The sequence below is a fragment of the Silurus meridionalis genome, chromosome 8 (genome assembly GCF_014805685.1).
Source record: "Silurus meridionalis isolate SWU-2019-XX chromosome 8, ASM1480568v1, whole genome shotgun sequence".
Lineage (NCBI taxonomy): Eukaryota > Metazoa > Chordata > Actinopteri > Siluriformes > Siluridae > Silurus > Silurus meridionalis.
In genome coordinates this window covers 26,551,334-26,573,961 of record NC_060891.1, presented here as the reverse complement: position 1 = coordinate 26,573,961, position 22,628 = coordinate 26,551,334, and the positions used below count along the sequence as shown (strand labels likewise).

Genomic DNA, 22,628 nt, shown 5'->3' with positions numbered 1-22,628 from the left:
ATATACAACTGTGTATCATCAGCATAGCAATGGAAGCGAATACCATGTTTATGTATAATTTCACTTAGAGGCAGCATATATATAGAGAAAAGCAGAGGGCCCAAGACAGATCCTTGTGGGAACACCAAACTTTACTTTAGAGAGTGTGGAGAATTTACTATAAACATTAACAGGCAAACTACAGCAAATATTAAACATTAAACAATATTAAACAGTAAAGAGAAGAGGAAATAATAAAAGCGTATTGAAGCATGTAGAAGGTTAGAATTATTTAGTAGAGAGAGAGAGAGAAAGAGAGCAAAAGAGTGAGCTGCTCATTCCTGACCACTGATTTGTTGCTGTTGTTCTTGATGACCACTAAATGCTTCATTAATTTGCAGTTTTTTTGTGCGCGTGTGTGTATGTCTATACACCTAATAAACTTTATACAATTTCTAATACATTTTTGCGCATCTTTTGAGTCTATTTATGCTTGTGCATAAATAATGGCCCCTTTATTATTATATTTTGAGACATAATGCCGGGTTGCATGCATTTGTCTGTAACTTTAAGCGAGACTTACTGCCCCAAGCGGGCTTTCTGAACGCCCACGTCAGCACACTCGGGTTTTCTTTTTTTTTTTTTCTACACCTCCCTCCTCCCGTATAACCGGGTTTCGGTCTTTCGGGCTGAGCAGGAAGCGATCAGTGGGGGGAGGCAAGAAATTAAATACTACCCCTATTACAAGCAGCAGCCGCCGAGAGGGAAAATGGAGATAGTGTGTGAGAACGGAGCGCGCAGACCGTACAGGACTCCGAGCGACGCGGATCGGCAGTGAGTAGCAGCGGCGGACTTGGTTACATTTGTATCAGAGATGAGAGACGGAAGCGGGTGGGCGACGGGACGGGCTTTGAGGTCGCCGCGCTATTGCGCATTCCGTGCGCAAATGCGCTGCGCCGCCGCGGTGCGCCAACACTGTGCGCCCACGGATACATGGGGTGATTTAATTTAAAAAAAATTATATAAATGATCAGTGATTGTTTTTACACGTGTTAATCATACGCACAAGCTCGAACTGGTAAGGCATGGTGCATGTTTTTTTTTCTTTCTCCCCCACCTAAAGGGCGAGGTCGGATGGGCTGAACCGCGTCGCGCTTGCCCGCATTTTGGGTTGTTTTTTTTTGCGGACGATTTGCGCGTCCGTGCATTTATTTGTGCGGGTTTTTTTTTTTTTTTTGCGGGTGTATTCGGAATCCTCATGGATGCACGGGTTCGTCTGCTTCTCACCACAACCGACTTCATATCCTCCCCGACATTATTGTAAAAAAAAATTATAATATTTTTATTAATACCCTCCTTGTTGTACGACTCAATAAACCAACCAATTAAATCCTGATTATTTTTTTCTTAATAAAAGTTTCTCGCCTTTTTTTTTTTTCTCTGCTTTTTAAGACGCGACCCGAGTCGGGTGTAATCCCCGCCCCCTTCTCGATGCCAGCATTTGATTGACAGGCGCCTTAGCCAATCAGAACGCGCGTTGTGTTCTCCGCTCCTCCTTGCTTTCCTCTGTTGAACAAAGGATGGTTAGGGAGTGTTATTTGGAGAGGATAACCCAGAAATGAAGTGCTTTAGGAACACACAGTTGATCTTATTAGTTCTGATAGAACTGAAGGCATGCAGTTTTGTCTTGTGTCAACTGCATCCTGGAAAAACCCACCTGGGATCATCTTGGGATGTCAGATTTTTTTTTTCTTCTTTTTTTTTTTGAGAAGATATGATATGGATAATGCCATTGTGAGCTATTTAGCTTCCACCCAGTAATGTATTTTCTTAAACCCATTTCTATGAAAATCTTGAGAGTTTAATTAAACTAATTAACAAATAATAGGGTTTTCATGAACAACCCAATGATCAGGCATCATACATAACATTTATTAGATCTGTGTCTGGAAATGGGGTCAGTGGACCCTTCAGGGGACTGTAGTGAGGGGGTCCGCTGCCAATTTATTGCTATTATTTTAATAATGAGACGGTGGTGCACATGACAATAAAATAATAAATCAAGGTGGTTAAAGTTGGTGGAATCCTCATTGTGTTATTATAATCCTATTTGACTGGTGGGTTCAGTAAGTAACTCTGGGCACTTGGTACTGTATATACTGGTAGAGTGTGTGTGTGTATATGCAGTGGTGTGAAAAATTGTTTGCCCCCTTCCAGATTTCTTATTGTTTTGCATGTTGGTCACACTTTAATGTTTCAGATCATCAAATTAATTTAAATATTAGTAAAACGATAACACAAGTGAACACAACATGCAGTTTTTAAATGAAGGTTTTTATTATTGAGGGAAAACAAAATTCAAAACTACATGGCCCTGTGTGAAAAAGTGTTTGCCCCCTAAACCTAATAACTGGTTGGGCCGTCCTTAACAGCAACAACTGCAATCAAGCGTTACCTTGCACGAGTCTGTTACAGCGCTGTGGAGGAATTTTGGTCACTCATCTATGCAGAATTGTTGTAATTCAGACACATTGGAGGGTTTTCCAGCATGAATTGTCTTTTTAAGGTCATGCCACAGCGTCTTATTAGGATTCAGGTCAGGACTTTGACTAGGGCACTGCAAAGTCTTCATTTTGTTTTTATTCGGCCATTCAGAGGTGGGCTTGCTGGTGTGTTTTGGATCATGGTCCAGCTGCAGAACCTAAGTTGGCTTCAGCTTGAGGTCACAAACAGATCATTCACCTTCAGGATGTTTTGGAAAACAGTTGAATTCATGGTTCCATTTATCACAGCAAGTCCTCCAGGTTCTGAATCAGCAAAACAGCCCCAGACCATCACACTACCACCACCATATTTTATGTTCTTTTTCTGAAATTTGGTGTTACTTCTACACCAGACTTAATGGGACACACACCTTCCAAAAAGTTAAATTTTTGTCTTGTCAGTCCTGAGACGAGCCTTTATGTTCTTTTTGCTCAACAGCGGTTTTCGTCTTGGAACTCTGCTGTGTAGACCATTTTTGCTGAGTCTCTTTCTTATGGTGGAGTCTTGAACACTGCCTATAACTGAGGCAAGTGAGGCCTGCAGTTCTTTGGATGTTGTTGTGGGGTCTTTTGTGACCTGTTGGATGAGTCGTCGCTGTGCTCTTGGGGTAATTTTGGTCGGCTGGCCACTCCTGGGAAGGTTCTACACTGTTCCATGTTTTTGTCATGTGTGAATAATTTCTCTCACTGTGGTTCGCTGGAGTCCCAAAGCTTTAGAAACATCTTTATAACCTTTTCTAGACTGATAGATCTCCATTACTTTCTTTCTCATTTGTTTCCTAATTTCTTTGTATTCGGCATGACATCTAGCTTTTGAGGATCTTTTGGTCTACTTCACTTTGTCAGGCAGGTCCTATTTAAGAGATTTCTTGATTGTGAACAGGTGTAGCAGTAATCAGGCCTCGGTGTGGTGAGAGAAATTGAACTCAGGTGTGATAAACCACAGTTTTAAAAGGGGGCAAACACTTTTTCACACAGGGCCATGTAGTTTTGTATTTTTTCCCCTCAATAATAAAAAAACTAATTTAAAAACTCAATAAAAAATCTTTTAATAATATTTAAATTAGTTTGATGATCTGAAATCATTATGCATGTGTGACAAACAGCGAAAAAAATAAGAAATCAGGAAGGGGGCAAACACTTTTTCACACCTGTGTGTGTGTGTGTGTGTGTGTGTGTGTGTGTGTGTGTGTGTGTGTGTGTGTATATATATATATATATATATATATATATATATATATATATATATATATATATATATATATATATAAAATGTATTATTTTTTATTTTGCCAAAAGTATTCACCCCCCTATTCACTTACCCACCCATCCAAATCACGTGTTTCAATCACTTCCATGGTAACATGTGTATAAAAACATCACCTGAGCATGCAGACAACTTCTACAAACATTTGTGAAAGAATGGGTCGCTCTCAGAAGATCGGTGAATTCCAGCGTGGTACCGTGACAGGATGCCCCCTGTGCAATAAGTCGAGTCGTGAAATTTCCTCGCTATTAAACCCTATGGATTGAAAATCGGATGTTACTCAAGTTCATTTGCATGTGAAGGCAGACGAACGAATACTTTTGGCAATATAGTGTATTTACACAGAACAAAATTATAAACAAAACACTTTCGTTTTTGCCCCCATTTTTCATGAGCTGGACTTTAGAGTGGATTTTTATTGTGTCCAGCCTGAGGCACAATAATCATACTGTCTAATCAGCTTCCTGATCTGCCACACCTGTGAGGTGAATGATTCCCTCGGCAAAGGAGAAGAGCTCACTAACACAGATTTAGACTGATTTGTGAACAATATATGAGAGAAATTGGTCTTTTGTGTACATAGAAAAAGTCTTAGATCTTTGAGTTCAGCTCATGAAAAATGGGGCAAAAGCAAAATAAAAAAAATGTTGCCTTTATAATTTTTCTTCAGTGTATATCAGGGCTGCGGCTATTGATTATTTTATTAATCAAGTATTCTACCGATTAGTCCATCGCTTAATCATTAAAAAAAAACGAGACTGGTTTATTTACTAGTTATATATAGTAGTTATTTGTTTCCTATTTAGGAAAATAAATAAAAATTTTATTGCTGATATTGCAATCTGTGAAAACTAAACCCATTTAGTGCATTTAATTGCCAGATTGCATCAAAATACTAATATATAAATTAAAACTAAAAAAATATATATTAATGTCAAATTACTTAAAAAAAAAAAAAAAAAAAAAAGGTAAACACTGTGCATCAAATAAACAAAAATAATTTAGCATATTTGGGGATTGTAGTTAAATTACAGCATTAAATTCAGAAACCAGAAAGAAATATGTGCAGTTTAAAATGAAGGAGTCTGTTTGTGAATCTTTGTCATATATATATATATATATGTATGAAGAGAGAGAGAGAGAGAGAGAGAGAAAGGTTTATATATTTGATAGCTTTATTTCTATTTCTAGCCTCCCACTTCCAGCACTTTGTAACTGCCCTCTTGTGAAACCTCGTAGCTTCCTTCCTTTTATACCTCTTAGCCTCCCCCTTTCTTCACTTCATAGCTTTCTGAACCCTTGACCTTCTTCTTCTTAACGATTTATGGATGTTATTTCAGGCTGGTGCGCAGATGGACGAGTGCTGACATGTCTGCCAACCACCACAGTTACCTCCTAAAGCAGTTGGACCAGCAGCGGCGCCAGGAGCTGTTCTGCGACTGCAACGTTCTAGTAGGTGGACGCCTTTTCCGGGCGCACCGTAACGTCTTATTCGGAAGCAGCGGCTACTTCCGCATGCTGTTGTCTCAGGGTGCAAGGGACAGCCTGGAGCCTGCGAGGGCCTCGTTCGATGCCTTCGCCCCTGATACCTTTGCCACAATTCTAGACTTTGTATACTCGGGCCACCTAGCTCTGGACAGCACAAATGTGATTGAGGTGATGTCTGCTGCCAGCTACCTGCAGATGGACAACGTTATCGCTTACTGCAAGGCCTTCATAGAGTCCTCACTAGAGATCAGCACCAAGGAGGCGACCGAGGACACCCAGCCTCCTCAGAGCATCATGTGGGAACGCCAGGACGACGGAAAGGATGATGATGAGTACGAGGCAGAGGTGATGAGCGAACAGAGCTCGCAATGCCAATCGGTTCTAGAGACGAGCTTAAAGGAGGAGCAGGTGACACCTTTCGATGGCGTTTCTGAGCCCAGGAGGAGAGGAACCAGGAAAAGATCGGCCACTCATCGGTACACCCCAGATGACAGTTCACCAATCGACCTCCAAAGGGCACCAGCGGGAACACAGAAAGCAGACGAGCTTTATGCTACCCTGCCGACCATCATAGGAGTCATGGGGGTTTTTAATAAAGGTGAGTGCCAATAATTATTATCATTGTCAATCGATCAGTAAATACTAAGGATGTAACGCACACAAATTTCACAGTTCAGTACGTACCTCGGTTTTTAATTCACGGTTTGGTTGAATTTCGGTACAGTCAGGGGGAGAAATGCAAAACCTAAAATTGTTTGTTGTTTTTTTATTAACGCAGTTTATTATTATTAACATTTCTGAACATCTCCAGTTTACTTAAATGCCTGCTTGGTTAAATAATATATAAAATAATATTTTATAATAATATATATAAAATATATAAAAATATATAAAATAAATCAAAAAGATGCAATACACTTTTTTATTCTATTGATTAAATTGATTCATCCATAAATTTGGCATTAATTTAATTGAATAAATACAATTAAATAAATGGAAAAATGTGTGTGTTTTATATAGAATTTTCGAAAAATATGATTTACTTATCTGTACTACTTATTTCAGCAGACTTCAGCAAATGTCTTCATTCCTTCCATCCTTCATTCATTCACTCCCTTAAAATGTGGAATTGTCAGGATTTTTTCGTTTTAAGGGAAATTCTTGAAGCTGGACATTAAACACTGCACTAACGCTTGTTCCTTTTTTTTTTTACACCCCTGGCATTGTTGTGACACTGCATTTACTAATGCGGATACTAAACAAATTTTCGGTCCGTCACTTCATAAGTTTGAACTCAGGTTTTTAACTGTGTACCGAACTGAAAGCCCTGAACCGGAACGGTTCGGTACGAATATGCGCATCGTTATACTTATAGTAAATACATTTTATTTGAAAGGAGGCCCACTAGATAGACAGCCATTCTGGGCAGTATTTATAATTCAAAGACAAAATCTGTCCCAATGCAGAAGACATTTTTGTCGGTCTTGTAACTAAAACTTACTTGTGCTGTCTCTGATGCAGGTATTTTGAAATGTACATAATCCCTCTGCCTTGCCCTCAGACTCCACCCCCACAATGCGCTTTAAGTGCCCGTTCTGCACACACACGGTTAAGAGGAAGGCGGATCTCAAGAGACACCTGAGGTGCCACACGGGTGAGAGGCCCTACCCATGCCAGGCCTGCAGTAAACGCTTCACACGTCTCGAACACCTGCGTAGCCACTTTGAGACGGTGAGGAACTGTTATACGTCATTGCTTCATAGTATCGTAATTTCAGTTTTTTTATGTTGGCTTAGTTCACCTCTGACTTCTTTTCTTCTTTATTTCTACATCCTATAGCTTCCTTACACATTGTTTTTTAAATACATCCTAAGTTGAGTAGGATATGATGTTAGACTTCTGATTGGAAGTTCAATTCCCAGCAACACCAGGCTGCCACTGCTGGGCCCTAGAACGAGGCCCCTAACTCTCTGCTGCTTAGTCGTATAAATATAAGGGATAAGGGCGTCTGCCAGTTTCAGAAAATCTTCTACCTATTCCAGCATTTTTATTTCCATACTTCCTATCTTTCCACTTCTTTCCCTCCCTCTTTCCCATATTCCACCACCTCATACCTTCCTATCCTCCTGATTTCCATATTCCACCACCTGATAGCTTCCTATCCTCCTGATTTCCATATTCCACCACTCCAGAGCTTTCTGCCCTTGTTATTTCCCATATTTCACAACCTGATAGCTTCCCATTCCTTACCCTCTCTATTTCCAGTATCCCACTTCACATTTCCTACACCGCCTAGTTTCTCGTTAGGTTTCCCTGTTCCATCTCCTCATATCTTCTTACAACACACCTCTACGTTTTTTATTGATCCTTCATTTGAATCCACCGATTTCCCTTTTCAGATCCACCAGGCGCGTAAGCTGGTATGCCGGAAGTGTAAGCGTCACGTGACCGAGCAGAACAGCCGCGTGGTGTGCGAGGGATCACGTCGATACCGCCTCTGTGAAGTGTGCCTTCAGGAGAGCGGCCTGGTGGCACGTGAAGGCTCCGACACCAACACGGAGGAGCCGGGTCTTCTGCTGGGGGTGGAAGAGGAACTGGAGGGAAACCACAACTCCTCATGGGGGATGGAGGACGAGGATGACCTCGCTGAGGATTCAGGAACTGACCTCATCATTCAGGAAGTCGAGGACAGCGACGAGGAGCCGAGCGCGAAGTGACACTGGCGTTCGCACACAGCGCGTGCGTTTGTGTGAGAGCAATTCTTTTGCGCCATTTTTGCGTCTTTTAATCAGAAGAAGAAAGTTCTATAAATGTATAATTGTATTATAAACAAGAAAAGTATGTAAATAGTTTATTTCAATATTATACTCTGTTAAATTATTTCTTCTTGCGTCTTATATGATGCAGCAAATCTTAGCAACCTAATATTTTGGCAAAATAAGTGAGAGTTTCGTACATTTTCCCACAACGTATGACATGACTTTCTTTTAGCGGTTCCTTTGCCAGATATTTTAGACGGTTGTAAAGATTCCTAATGATCTTGAATTCTTTAGTGTTACATTTTATTTTGTCAGGGCGACTTTCTTCACATCACTGTTCGAAAAATCAAGCATCATTTCTTTCCCTTCATGTGTCATGTACAGTTTTATGGAAATGAATACACTTTGCACTTCTCTATCAATCTTTATTATTATTATTATTATTATTATTATTATTATTATTATTATGTTGCTCAGTAAGACAATGGTCACATCTTATTTTTACTTTTTTATAAATAAAAATATGCATTTATTATTACATTTGCTATAAAGCTAAATTAAATTGTTACTAAAGCAATATCAGATGTCATGCTTCCTTTGTTTAATGCATGCAGTAGAAACTGTTACTATAAACCAGGGGTCTGTTTTCTTTAATAACGAGGACAACGACAATTTTTAAAATGGATACTGTATAAAAAACAAACACTCCATTTAAAATAGTAGTGAACTTCATTACAAAAATAAAAAACAGCACCGAATCATGAAAATAGAAATAAATTCATTAATAAATATAATGATATAATTAATAAATTATAGATAATAAATATAATATAGCGCTCTTCGTGCTGCACGCAGTCTCGCGTGCAAAAACAAGCAGCACGTGGTGTCAGTGCTTCACCTCTAGAGGCCGCTCTTGTTATGACAATAACAAAATAATAACATAAAAATAAATTTTCAGCTTTCCAGCATATATTTGAAATTACATTTTCTAAATATGTATCTGGCATTGTTCAGAGAGTCGTGGCAAATGTAGAGGTGGGTCGTAGTTTGGGGACCCCGGCTTTAGACAGATAACACCTGATAATTTTATCAATAATTGTATTGCCATTCTAACCATATACAGTGCAGAACACAGTGTAATGACAGCGCATGTAGGACATTTTGGAGACAAGGTAAGGGAGGTGTGATTCAGATGGTTTGGACATGTGCAGAGGAGGGACATGGGGTATATCGGTAGAAGAATGCTTAGGATGGAGCCACCAGGAAGGAGGAAAAGAGGAAGACCAAGGAGGAGGTTTATGGATGTGGTGAGGGAAGGTAGTTGGTTGGAGACGTATGATCCGCTGTGGTGACCCCTAATGGGAGAAAGAAGAACAAGAAGTTAGAGACACAGTGACATTGTAATGGCTTTACGGATGCAGCGTGTGGTGAAAATGTCGCTGATGGAGGGAATTGAAAACCCCCAATATTCTTCTCAGCTGTCCTCACAATCCACTGTAGGGTCTTTAGATGGTGCAATTTCTAAACCAGGCAGTGATGCAGCTGCTCAGGATGTTGTGGATGATCCCTCTGTAAAACGTTGTGAGGATGCGTTTTGGGAGCCAGGCCTTCCTTGTGTTTCTCAAGAAGTAGAAAACGCTGATGGACTTTCCTTGTTATGGGGCTGGTGTTGAGGGACCAAGTGAGGTTCTCGGTTAAGGAATTCGGTGTTCTCCACAAACTCCACGGAGAACCTATTAAAACAAAGAGATCATCTAAGGAGCAAATGGCATGATTTTAATAAGCATATGCAACATTTATTTCCATCCAAAGCTGCATTCTTTCTGCACTGTATCAATGGTTACATGTATATTTGTATGGTTTAGATTCAGAAGTTGTTGAAGACCCTGTTTACAGGTTGAATGGTGCAAATAACTTGTCTAATCTCAGGTAGTATTTGAAATGGATTTTGGGTTTTAACCTACACTTTGGTCCAATGGTGACCTTTCCAGTGGGTTTTAAAGCTCTGTTCATAAAACCAACACCAGATGGGTTACTATGAAAAGAATAGACCAGATATGATCCCTGTTCAGCTTGGAGAACCTAGAGAACCTGGAGAACTATCAGCCTGGAGGAGAAGCAGTTAAATGTAAGAGATGTTATATGAAACATGGTGGAGAAGCAGTTGAATGTAAGAGATGTTATATGAAACATGGTGGAGAAGCAGGTGAATGTTTGAGATTTTATGTGAGACATGGTGGAGAAGCAGGTGAATGTATGAGATGTTATGTGAGACATGGAGGAGAAGCAGTTGAATGTAAGAAATGTTATATGAAACATGGTGGAGAAGCAGTTGAATGTAAGTGATGTTATATGAGACATGGAGGAGAAGCAGGTGAATGTTTGAGATGTTATGTAAAACATGGAGGAGATGCAGGTGAATGTTTGAGATTTTATGTGAGACATGGTGGAGAAGCAGTTGAATGTAAGAGATGTTATGTGAGACATGGTGGAGAAGCAGGTGAATGTATGAGATGTTATGTGAGACATGGAGGAGAAGCAAGTGAATGTATGAGATGTTATGTGAGACATGGTGGAGAAGCAGTTGAATGTAAGAGATGTTATATGAGACATGGAGGAGAAGCAGTTGAATGTAAGAGATGTTATATGAGACATGGAGGAGATGCAGGTGAATGTTTGAGATTTTATGTGAGACATGGTGGAGAAGCAGGTGAATGTATGAGATGTTATGTGAGACATGGAGGAGAAGCAGTTGAATGTAAGATATGCTATATAAAACATGGTGGAGAAGCAGTTGAATGTAAGAGATGCTATATAAAACATGGAGGAGAAGCAGGTGAATGTATGAGATGTTATGTGAGACATGGTGGAGAAGCAGGTGAATGTATGAGATGTTATGTGAGACATGGAGGAGAAGCAGGTGAATGTATGAGATGTTATGTGAGACATGGTGATCCTCAGCAGTAGATGGCAGTGTAAGTGTTGTTAGTGGGGGTAGGAACACTAAATGCACTGACTCCCAGGGTGTTGTGTGGAGGAGGAAGATCATGGCCGCTGTGATGATGAGGATGGTGCACACTTCGTTCCGGCTCGGTTCGGGTCGCTTCTGGTTCTCTGCGCCTGGAGCTAAATCAGTGAGTTACACTTATTCAGCGCACTTTATCGCAATCCTGGAGCTGTGACACGTTTTTCATGATCGACTGCTTGGATTTAAAGGTAAAAATAAAACTAGATTAATATATAATCAGTTTCAACAGGTTGAGCTTCATTTCAGATATACAACTAACAGGTTTGTACGTCACACGGATCCCGGAAGTGACTTCAGTTTACCTTCTTTAACAGCTCGTTTCTCAAATTATTATAATAATGTATTATTCCAGGAGCATATATAATACGTAAAATGTATATCCGAACATATTACAGGATTTAAGTACACAATAAACGCTAAAAGGTTTCTGTTTTTAACAGACAATGATGTGAATCTTTGAATCGGCTCTTTCGGGCGAGTCGGCTATTTTTATTTATTTATTTATTTAGTTTTTATATAAGGTATCTGAGAGTTTAAGGATAACTGGAAATAAATCTCCGTAACTTAGCGCACAAATAATTCATACCGACATGCTTAATGTGTTTCATTATGCGACTTTGTAATGCCAATGAGCCGTTTCGGGAGTCGAGTCTTTATTGATGAGCCGAGTTAAAAATGCTGACACACTGCTGTTCCGACTGTGATGTTTGATTCATTCAATCGAATCTTCTTCGTTTGCTATTAATGCACGGAAGCAAGACTTAAAGGAGTATTAGCACCACCTACCGGAATTGTGGTTGAATTTCTTATGAAATCTGGGAGATGCACCACAAATGGCAGGTCATATCTAAAATCCTAGATGGGTCTGAAGATAAATCAGTGGTGTGTATTCAGTTCAGTTCAGTATACACACACACACACACACACACACACACACACACAAAATCACAACCTTAGTTTCCAAAGATCAGAATTACTACTACTACTGCAAACTATTCATTTTTTTTCCTTTATTATTGAATGTATTACACTTTTTTACCAACTAAAGCAACCTCGGATCTTTCTTTCTGTCTTTCTTTCTTTCCGTCTTTCTGTCTTTCTTTCTGTCTTTCTGTCTTTCTTTCTGTCTTTTGTTCTGTCTTTCTTTTTGTTTTTCTTTCTTTTATTCTTTCTTTCTTTCTTTCTTTCTTATTCTTTCTTTTGTTTTTCTTTCTTATTGTCTTTTCTTTTGTTTTTCTTTCTTTCTTTCTTTCTTTCTTTCTTTCTCTTTCTTTCTTTCTTTCTTTCTTTCTTTCTCTTTCTTTCTTTCTGTCTTTCTGTCTTTCTTTCTTTCTGTCTTTTGTTCTGTCTTTCTTTTTGTTTTTCTTTCTTTTATTCTTTCTTTCTTTCTTTCTTTCTTATTCTTTCTTTTGTTTTTCTTTCTTATTGTCTTTTCTTTTGTTTTTCTTTCTTTCTTTCTTTCTTTCTTTCTTTCTTTCTTTCTTTCTTTCTTTGTCTCTTTCTTTTTCTTTCTTTCTGTCTCTTTCTTTTTCTTTCTTTCTTTCTTTCTTTCTCTTTCTTTCTTTCTTTCTTTCTTTCTTTCTTTCTTTCTTTCTTTCTTACTTACTTTATTATTAAGTATGTTTACACACACAAGGAATTTGACTTGGCGTCAGGAGCTCCAGTGCAGGAGAAGTACAGACATTGTGTAACAGAATATTAAACCAGGCAGTAAATAATAATAATAATAATAATAATAATAATAATAATAATGCAGTTTATACAGAGTAAAAAAGTTGTTAAATAAATGTACAGATGTTATGTACAGATGTACAGATCCGTTTCTGAACCAAATATGTACATCTCCATCGGATTGTTAGCCAGAGTTAATTTAAAACTAGAGGTTAATCGATTAATCAGCAATAGTTGATTGCTGGAACTGTCAACTATCAGCAAAAATCCATACCGATAGTTTTTCCGGTCTGCTGTCATTATGAGAGCGGCCTCTAGAGGCGAATCACTGACGGCACAAGAATTTATTCATTATGTAATTATAATTTCTATATTTATATTTATTACCTTTAGCACATTTTCATGATTCATCACAGACAAACCTCAAGCATTTGAACTGTAGTACAGTGCGACAAACGTCAGGTACACACCCATCTGCGTGATTCTGAATGATTGCATAAGTCCTCAGGCAACGTTACTTACCAGACATATCTAGTCTGATCCTGTCTGAACTGTTCTTTACTCACGTAATGCGATGTCATCATGAACCTGATCCTGCAACCTGTCAAAAAAATTACATTCCAACACACTCGCATACCGACAAACCGGAAGAACGTTAGCAGCCTGTAATTTCGAATCAAACGTGTTGCGATCTCACCAATAAGAGATCTAGAAGATAAATCAACACATTTCTCATCTGCTGTAAAGTGTAAGATGTGTCTTTAAATCTGTCTGTTTTCCAGATTAGTTTGCATGCTTCGAAACCTCTTCCAGAACGGGTGAAGATCGTGGAAGTTGGACCCAGAGATGGACTGCAGAATGAGAAGGTGAAAGAAACGTCCTGTCAGTCCATAATCTCCACACCATTGTTTTCTAGATCGAACCTCCCTCTACTAGATATTGTCTTTCAATGTGTATTATGAAATCAATACAATCAATTCCCTGTGCGTTCTCGTAGACCATCGTTCCAGCCGAGGTGAAGATCCGTCTGATCGACATGCTCTCAGACGCGGGACTTCCTGTCATCGAGGCCACGAGTTTTGTCTCGCCGAAATGGGTGCCACAGGTAACGTCTCACTTCCAGGAAGTATTACTGAAGTGCAGGCAAAAATGGAAGAAAAAGATGGAAGGAAGGGAAGGAAAGAAAGAAGTGGGCAAGGAAAATAGGAAAAAAAAGGAAAGGAGGAAAGGTAAGGGGGAAAGAAGGATGGAAGAATAGGAAAGAAAATGAGAAAACAAAAGAAAGGGGAAACAAATAAGGAAACCGTGGACAGAAGAAAGGAGGAAAGAAAAGGAGAAAAGAAAGGAAGGAAAGGTGAAACCGAAAGAAACAAAGGGAGGAAGATAGGAAAAGGAGTAAAAGAGGGAAGGAAGGAAAGAAGGATGAAAGAAAGGAAAAGGGGAAAAGTAGGAACCTTTAAAGGAAAGAAAAGTGGGAAGAGAAGGAAAGGAAAAATAGAGAAAGATGAAACACAGCACACTGAATATTTTGACAGCTGGGGTCTGAACACAAAATCAGCCTTGACACACAGAGGATTAAGGGCCTTGCTCAGGGGCCCAGCAGTGGTGCTGTAGTATAGGTGGGACAAGAAAAGCCTCTTTGTGTTGTGTTAAGTAATGTGGTCTATACCTGCTTAACCGGAGCCATCAGACGCACAGTTACTAAGCAACAAGAACACAATTATTGTTATTTTCTTGCCCATTACGAAGCTTCTGACATTCATAATCAGTCAAATGTTAAAAGTGCTGAAGAAATAAAACGTAATACATTATTTGTATTGCGCTTTTAAACAATGGACATTGTCTCGAAGCAGCTTTAAGAAGGTTCTTTATAAGTGTAAGTTTGTAAGCTTGAGGAAGAAACCTTGAGAGGAACCAGACTCAAGCATGAAGCTCATCCCTCATCTCTTCTTCCCATGTTCCTGAAATCATTTCTTTTTTTCACCATTATATTATAATGACTCCCTGTGGTTTTATTCCATTTCTAGATGGCTGATCAGGAGGAAGTGATGCGTGGCATCAACAGGAAGTCTGGAGTGAATTATCCAGTGCTGACTCCTAACCTGAAGGGCTACAGAGCTGCTGTAAGTACTGGCACAATCCTGAAATGCAAATGTATCTGGCCTTCCAATCCAGTTCTCTGCTCATGTCCAAACCATCTCAATCTCACCTCCCCTCAACTTGTCTCCAGAATGTTCTACATGCACTGTCCCTCTAAAAAGCTAATTACTTATCCTGTCCATCCTCGTCACTCCCAATGAACATCTCAACATCTTCAGTTCTTCTACCTCCAGCTCCACCTCCTGTCTTTTACTCCTGCTATCACGCTTCTCCACCCTGCTGGCGCTAAGAGTGCGCTGACTTGTGCAACCCTAAAGTCTGGTTTATTTACTGTTTAATTGTAGTGGTTTTGCCTTTTTCTAGTTTGTTGCATAAAAACAAAAGGAACACGTGTCTCAAAAACCGTAAATAAAAAAAACATCTCTGTTCTTCGTTCAGGTGAAGGCTGGAGCGAAGGAGGTGGCGATATTCGGTGCCGCCTCGGAGCTCTTCAGCAAGAAGAACATCAACTGTTCGGTGGAGGAGAGTCTGCAGCGCTTCGAGGAAGTGATCTCGGTGGCCAAACAGGAAGGCGTCCCTGTACGAGGGTAAGAGACGTGAAGGAATACGAGTTTTTCTCTCACTGTTAATACATTTATTTTTTTATTTTTGTGTATGATTACTAACAAACTGATCACGTTTTCCAGGTACGTGTCATGTGTCCTGGGATGTCCTTACGAAGGCACAGTCTCGCCTCTGAAGGTAGCCGATGTTGCGAAGCGCCTGTACGTGATGGGATGTTATGAAATCTCGCTGGGCGACACGATCGGAGTGGGGACGCCGGGCGGCATGTCCGAGATGCTGGAGGCGGTGATGAAGGAGGTGCCGGTCGACGCCCTGGCGGTTCACTGCCACGACACGTACGGCCAGGCGCTCGCTAACATCCTGGTCGCTCTGCAGGTCAGAACCACTGATCACATGATCACAGACACCAGAGGGTCCCTCACCACCCAGGCGTGACCCAGTACCAGGAAGATGTGTTACCGGGTCGCAAAAACATTCGGGGGGGGGTATGAATATGAGACAGTATTATTTATGGTCTGTTTTGCCCTTTGAGAGACGCTATTTAAATGTGCATACAGCTAGATTTCAGAAAACATCATTTCCACGTAACAGGTTCATCAAATTATTAACACGAGAGTCGAACTAACTTCTCTCGAAAGCAAGAAAAGACCAAGCGATTGTGACAAAGAGAAATCTTCTGAGGAGAAAAAGCGAAAGATCAAAGCATCTTGTATCCAAAAATGTACCTACCGTATTTTCCAGACTATAAGCCGCTACTTTTTTTCCCACGCTTTGAACCTTAAACAATGAAGTGGCTAATTTATGGATTTTTCCTGGGTTTTTCCCGGTTTCACAAACTTCAATCCAAAAAACTGAACCCCATAACATTAGACCAATGAAATTACAGAACGGGTTCAGGTGAACCAATGAAACTCTTTATATTAAATCAGATGCGCTCCCACTGAATCGTCCCGCAGCACATCATAAATATGGATGATGTTCCTCTGACCTTTGACCTGCCGCTCACTCGGACTGTCTACAGGAAATGTGAATCATTCGTCACGCTGAAAACAACCGGGCATGGAAACACACTTCACCTGTGTTCTGAGCTGCACGGCATCGGGAGAAAAGATTCACCGATGGTGATTTTTAAACGCACGACGATGCCAAAAGATAAACTCTCGAGAGAAATAGTTGTGAAAGGAAGGAGGAAGACAGTGAACAATGACTTTCTTGGTTGGCTACTGTTTAGATACAAGCCGTGTAACAGACACTGTCTTTCATTAAAGCCTGTGTAAAGTTTATTAGTTTCAGTGTAGACACCTGCGGCTTATAGACAGGTGCGGCTTATTTATGTTCAAAATAAACATCTTTGTCAAATTCAGTGGGTGCGGCTTATATATGGGTGTGTTTAATAGTCCGGAAATTACGGTATATGCCTTTCGTCTTCACGGCTAGGTCACATGATCCAAACCCCATGTGTGTAACGTGTGGAGGTGCATCAGCTGATGAATCACTGGAGCTCTTTGCTTCAGGAAATGCGAAAGGCATTGAAAGCTTTGCATAAACCAGTTCATGAGCTTAATCACAAACACTTAGAAAATTTCCTTTAAAGAAACATCTCCTTTGATTTTTTTTTAAAATGTATGTAGCAGTTTTGGGATGGTGAGGGATGCAGTAAACCTTCCTTGTGTCTTGTCGCTGTGCTCAGTCTTGCCATGGTGTAGGACCTGTGACACGAAACTGTCCTCCACAACCTCACCTTAGTAGCAGTTTGGCTGTTCCTCACCCAGTTTGAGGCTCCAACACAGCTGTTTCTGTTTCAGCGAATGAATATGAAATTCAGAATTATTGGCACCTGCTTGGTAGAATTGGTGAATCGTACACCTGATTCTGATCCTACAAAATCCATTGTGTATAAAGTGTAAGAACTGAACTGAAAAGGAAGATTGATTCGATTTTTATCTTTCTTCTGATTGATCATTTTGTTTTTTCAAAGTGGAATAAAAATAAACAAGTTGTTACCGAAATAAATAAACAAATCAATTAATTATTTAGTTTCTTTTTTTTAAATATATTTAAACATAATTTTTTAAATAATTTTTTAATTATAATAATTAATATATATTATAAATAATTATCAATAAAAAACATTTAAATAATAAATAAATATAAAAAAAAAATATATATATATATATATATATATATATATATATATATATATATATTTTTTTTTTTGTGATCATTCTTTACAATTATAATTATTCTCTTTTGCCTAATTCTATATTATAGAATAAAAACACTATTTCTAAAAGGTAAATGGCAAAATTGGAGTTAATATTGTAGAATATAATTGTAATTGTTGTTAGTTAGTATTTACATATGAAATAATGACTTATCTGTATAGCTCCTGGGGGAAACACTTGTTTTTTTTAGTGATGTTGTGGACTTCTGCAATTTTTTTTATAGTCTGTCAAACAATATTTTGAGAACAAAATTGCCAGATCAGATCGTGACCTCCAAACCCAAACCAAATTATATCATTGATTTCTGACAGCGTTGTGGTTCTACATTTCTTTATTCCTGGAGTGTGTTTTTTTTTTTTCCCGCCTGCACAGAACGGTGTTAGCGTCGTGGACTCGTCAGTCTCGGGGTTGGGCGGCTGCCCCTATGCTCAGGGGGCTTCAGGAAACGTGGCCACAGAGGATGTGGTGTACATGTTGCATGGACTCGGCATCCACACGGTGAGCAGACACATCACTCAGAATGAAACTATCGCCAGATACAACACTGGGGTTGAACCTTCAATTCCGGTTGGTCAGAAGGAAATATTAGTGTTATTGCGACCATAGTAACAACTTCCACAGGGAATTCCCTGTGACCTCCAGGTTAGGGTTTTGAAAAGGAACACATTTTCCCATAATTCACAATTTGTTATCGATATTGCAAATCAAAAAAAGAATGAACGCAAAATAGTAATTTCAGGACAGCCGTGCCCGGCAAGCGGTTTCAGATCAGAAGTGGGTGGAGCTTATTCAGTCACATAGCTACCGAATACGCATCATTTTCTTTTATTAGGTCTTTTTCTTTCGGCTGCTCCCATTAGGGGAAGCCACAGCGGATCATCCGTCTCTATACCCCCCTGTCCTCTAAATCTGACTCTTTAAACCAACTACCTGCATGTCTTCCCTCACCACAAAAAAAATCTTGAACAATCTGGTTAAAAACTCCACTGCATCTCTCCTAAACATCTCCATGCTTCTACCAGTATGTCATCTGGTCCAACCGACTTTCCACTCTTTATCCTCTTAATCACTGCTCTCACTTCCTCATTACTAATCCTATCCACTTCCTGCTTCACCATCTCCACACCATCCAACCTTCTCTCTCTCTCATTTTCCTCATTCATCAGCTGCTCAAAATACTCCCTCCACCTTCTCAACACACTCTCCTCACTAGTCAACACATTTCCATCTCCATCCTTTACTGCTCTAACTTGCAGCACATCCTTCCCAGCTCGGTCCCTCTGCCTGGCCAATCGCTACAAATCCTTTTCTCCTTCCTTAGTGTCCAACTTCTCCTACAGCTCCTCATATGCCTTTTCCTTGGCTTTCGCCACATCCCTCTTTACAGAAACATACACAGACCTATTTATATGTAAGATTCCCAACCCTGATCCTGCACATTACAGTATTTCCCTGCTCTGCACACAGCTAATTAACATTCCTTCCTGATTCCTGAATGTGTGTGTGTGTGTGTGTGTGTGTGTGTGTGTGTGTGTGCAGAACAGAGGGCTGTTCCAGGACCAGAATCTGAGATCTGCAGCAAAAAATAAATAAAAGTTCTAATTATAGTTCCGTGTTCCTGTGGGACAAAACGTGATCTCCTGTACCTTCGATATCCGACTCACATTTTATTCAATCATGACATGACCTGCGTTCCTTTTCGTTACAGGGTGTAGACCTGCAGAAGCTGATGGACGCCGGATCGTTCATCTGCCGCTCTCTCGACAGAAGAACCAGTTCCAAAGTCGCTCAAGCGTCGTGTAAACTGTGACCTCAACGTGAGATTTTGTGTTTGTGTCTCTGTGAATGTTTTGTCTACTGTGCCTCCACCCTGTTCTCTGCAATCTGCTCAATTGAATTCCGAATCTGCCATTTCCTGCAAAAGAACAGGAAACACCGAGAGCCCCTCTGAGCCTAATGAACGGATGTACGATCTCGTGTATGCTTTAACCTTCACCACACGCAGTTTCCAACCGATGCACACTTTCCATTTGGTCCCATAATCGAAGGAAGCCACATGAAACAGTGGCTTGTTTTCAGGAGACACTGGAAGATTTCTTATGAATAGGTCTGTAATTATGTACACACACACTTCATGTCTGTTTATTAGGGAAGAACATAGAGAGACTGCTTCTTGTCTGGGTGCCTTGAATTTGACGTGTGTGTGTGTGTGTGTGTGTGGGGTTGGCAGGCAGCGAGCTACAGTCTGGTATAAATATACAGAAGCAAACTGTCCTTTGTCTTCCAATCAGAGAAGCATTTCAAGTTCTTGTTCTGGCTGCCTCCATATTGTCATTTTCAGCTCTTTAACGTGCCTGAAATCCCGCTATTATCTTCTCAACAAGGTGCTCATCAACACCACTCGCTAACCACCGTTATCCTTTTCAGTAAGGTGACACGATCGTTGTCAGGTTCATCGCAACTCCCTGATTCACAGTCCAGTCCTGTTTTCGAGCCCTAATATGGTCCTGCAAAAAGCCGCATCCTTTCCAGAAGCTCTGACGCCGGTCATTTCGAAGAGTCCCGTGGATCAAAGTGTCGTCGCTGGTTCTCACGTTAATGTTGCTCGGTATTTCCGCCCGTACCACCAAAATCAAAACATGATCATATAAATGATAAGCGTTTAATTCGCTGCAGTGTGAAGTACAGAACAGGGGGTTTAAGTCAAATAAACTACCAATTGGAGTATTTTTAGAAATGGAAAAAATTGCCTTATAGTGATAGTGTTGGATTCTTGATTCTGATTGGTCAAATGGTGGGTGGTGGTTAATTTACTGTTACAGCAGCTTTCGACCATGTCCACACTATAAAACGTCTTTTATTCGAGAACGAAATTACCGCTTTGTGGGTAAATGTATTTGTTAATATTATAATATGTATGTGTGCGCGTTAGTTTTTTCCGCTTTATTAACTTTGAGAGGAAAAGTGAAGGCTGGTGATGAGAGATGTCGATAGCTGCTATGATGTAAGTGAAGGTAGGTGGTAGCTCAATGGTTGGCCTCTGGATTGGAAGGTCACAAGTTCAAAAGCCAGCACACACAAGCTGCCACTGATGGGGCCCTTGAGCAAGGCCCTTAACCCCCCTCTACTTCTCAGTTGTTCTGGATGAGTGCGTAAGTGTATGTGGAAACAGAATGTAACCTGCTTCCTGGTTCGTTGAACCAACACGGTTTGATAAATGCAACAATAAAAGGATAAAAAGTGCACTTTCTTTCTTTAATGAAGGGTACAAAGGGGATCAAATAATTCAGGAAAACTCTTATCGGAAAATAATCTCCATTGGCAGAATCCGAACAGATTATTGTTACTATGCAGTGCAAATTTCAGGTTCCAGTCAATCGAGCGACGCTGCTACTATTTAATCCAGAATGAAGAATTCAAAGAGAAAGGCGTGAGAAAGGCGCATGCTACTGTCGGGTTTCTCCTCTAAAAGAGAAGGTTGTTGTAGGTCGACTGTGGAGATGCAGCAGGACGGAGTTTACTGTGCTGTTGAATTTATTCTGTCGTTTGTGGTTCTCACGGCCTGACATAAAGCAGACGTTCCATCACCGCTGAGAAGGTTTGCGAGAAGGTTTATTACCGTCTACACACACACTATTTCCATTTCCTTTCTGTTTACGGACCCTGAATATATACAGTGTTTGATTAAAAGATTTTTTTTTTTCTTTACGTCTGTACATCATCTGTATATTTACTTACTTGATAAATGCTTTATTCAAATAAATGATGGTTCTGGAATAAGTAGATCAGCTTCACTTTGTGTTTCTTGATTTTATGATTTAGAGGCTGGGGGAAAAAATCAGCCTGTTGTCATAAGGTAAAAGGAAGTGTGTACTTTATGCATTGTGATTTTTTTTTTTCTTTTAAAAACTTCCTCCTTAAAGAAATGGCTTTTGCTTGGAAGGAACGCGAACATCTAAATTGCCTAGAATTACAAGGTATAGTTTCAATCTGAAAACGTAATTATTCATTAACTACGTATATTATTATCATCAGAATCACCACTAACATGGAATTCCAAGCAGTTCTTCTAACCCTGGTTCTTTTTTGCACTTTCCTGGCAATGAGCTTCAGGAGATGGAATCTCTCATCACCGTTTCGAGCTGGTACAAAGTGACAGAGGTTTTTTTTCTTAGAGCATGATCTAGAGGTTTTTCTGAAAACAAAGCATACAGAATCTCATCTGTGAAACAGGAAAGACTTCTGCATGAAGATAGCGTTTTCATGGGAAGTAATTTGTGGTGGGTCAACCTGCATATGAGAGTGAATTTCCTCTTTTTATTAAGCTATGTGGTTGAAGGAAATTACAGTATGTGCTGGTAAAATACAGTGCTGTGAAAAAAATATTTGCCCCCTTCCTTCTTTTTCTTCTATTAATGAAATGTGAATAATCACTGTTTTTTTTTTTTTGGAAAGCTATGAACTTTGCAGCATCCAGGCTTGATCATGGACCCGTTGAATCAAGAAATTGCTGAAATAGAACTTGTCTGACAAAGTGAAGCATGCTAAAAGATCTTAAAAAGCTACACATCATGCCACAAGAACAGAGAAAACAAAGTAATCAGTCTGAAAAAGGTTACAAAGCCATTTCTAATGCTTTTGGATTCTAGTGAACCACAGTGAGAGCCATTATCCACAAATGGAGAAAACTTTGAACAGTGGTGAACCTTCCCAGGAGTGGCCGGCCTGCCAAATTCACTCCAAGAGCACAACGACAAATCATCCAGGACCTCATAAAAGATCCCCGAACAACATCTAAAGAACTGCAGGCCTCGCTTGCATCCGTAAAGTTTATAATTTAACAATAAGAAAGAGCCTGTGCAAGAATAGCATCTGTGCCAAATGTTGGACGTTCACATCTGAGGTTGTTGTTTACAGCTGCAATGGAGTGCAAACAAATTGCACAAATGTGAATATAAGGTTTGCATGTGCTTTTTGTACATCCAATTCCACATATTGTCCCAA

At 39.9% G+C, this 22,628-nt stretch overlaps 2 protein-coding genes and 1 long non-coding RNA gene across 7 annotated transcripts; 2 read left to right on the top strand and 1 right to left on the bottom strand.

The window, feature by feature from the left end:
* Nucleotides 1-603: 603 nt before the first annotated feature.
* zbtb8a (zinc finger and BTB domain containing 8A) lies at nt 604-8,613 on the top strand. 3 transcript variants are annotated; one of them, XM_046855767.1, is made up of 4 exons: nt 604-813; nt 5,130-5,875; nt 6,839-7,008; nt 7,677-8,613. In XM_046855767.1, the coding sequence occupies exons 1-4, from the start codon at nt 749-751 to the stop codon at nt 7,992-7,994; spliced, it is 1,299 nt and encodes a 432-aa protein (XP_046711723.1). In that variant the 5' UTR covers nt 604-748; the 3' UTR covers nt 7,995-8,613. The 3 variants fall into 3 exon arrangements, with proteins under 3 accessions (XP_046711723.1, XP_046711724.1, XP_046711726.1); XM_046855768.1 differs by lacking the exon at nt 604-813 and adding an exon at nt 820-977; XM_046855770.1 differs by lacking the exon at nt 604-813 and adding an exon at nt 820-1,057.
* Nucleotides 8,614-9,355: 742 nt separating this feature from the next.
* On the bottom strand, nt 9,356-11,119 carry LOC124390076. 2 transcript variants are annotated; one of them, XR_006926684.1, is made up of 3 exons: nt 11,054-11,119; nt 9,525-9,769; nt 9,356-9,391 (listed from the first exon to the last, which is right to left on the bottom strand). It is a non-coding gene; the product is annotated as an uncharacterized LOC124390076 (long non-coding RNA). The 2 variants fall into 2 exon arrangements; XR_006926683.1 differs by lacking the exon at nt 11,054-11,119 and adding an exon at nt 10,001-10,068.
* hmgcl (3-hydroxy-3-methylglutaryl-CoA lyase) lies at nt 11,020-21,407 on the top strand. 2 transcript variants are annotated; one of them, XM_046855771.1, is made up of 8 exons: nt 11,020-11,170; nt 13,518-13,601; nt 13,733-13,840; nt 14,763-14,858; nt 15,274-15,422; nt 15,522-15,774; nt 17,997-18,122; nt 19,333-21,407. In XM_046855771.1, the coding sequence occupies exons 1-8, from the start codon at nt 11,084-11,086 to the stop codon at nt 19,432-19,434; spliced, it is 1,005 nt and encodes a 334-aa protein (XP_046711727.1). In that variant the 5' UTR covers nt 11,020-11,083; the 3' UTR covers nt 19,435-21,407. The 2 variants fall into 2 exon arrangements, with proteins under 2 accessions (XP_046711727.1, XP_046711728.1); XM_046855772.1 differs by having other exon boundaries at nt 11,115-11,252.
* The last annotated feature ends 1,221 nt before the right edge of the window (nt 21,408-22,628 follow it).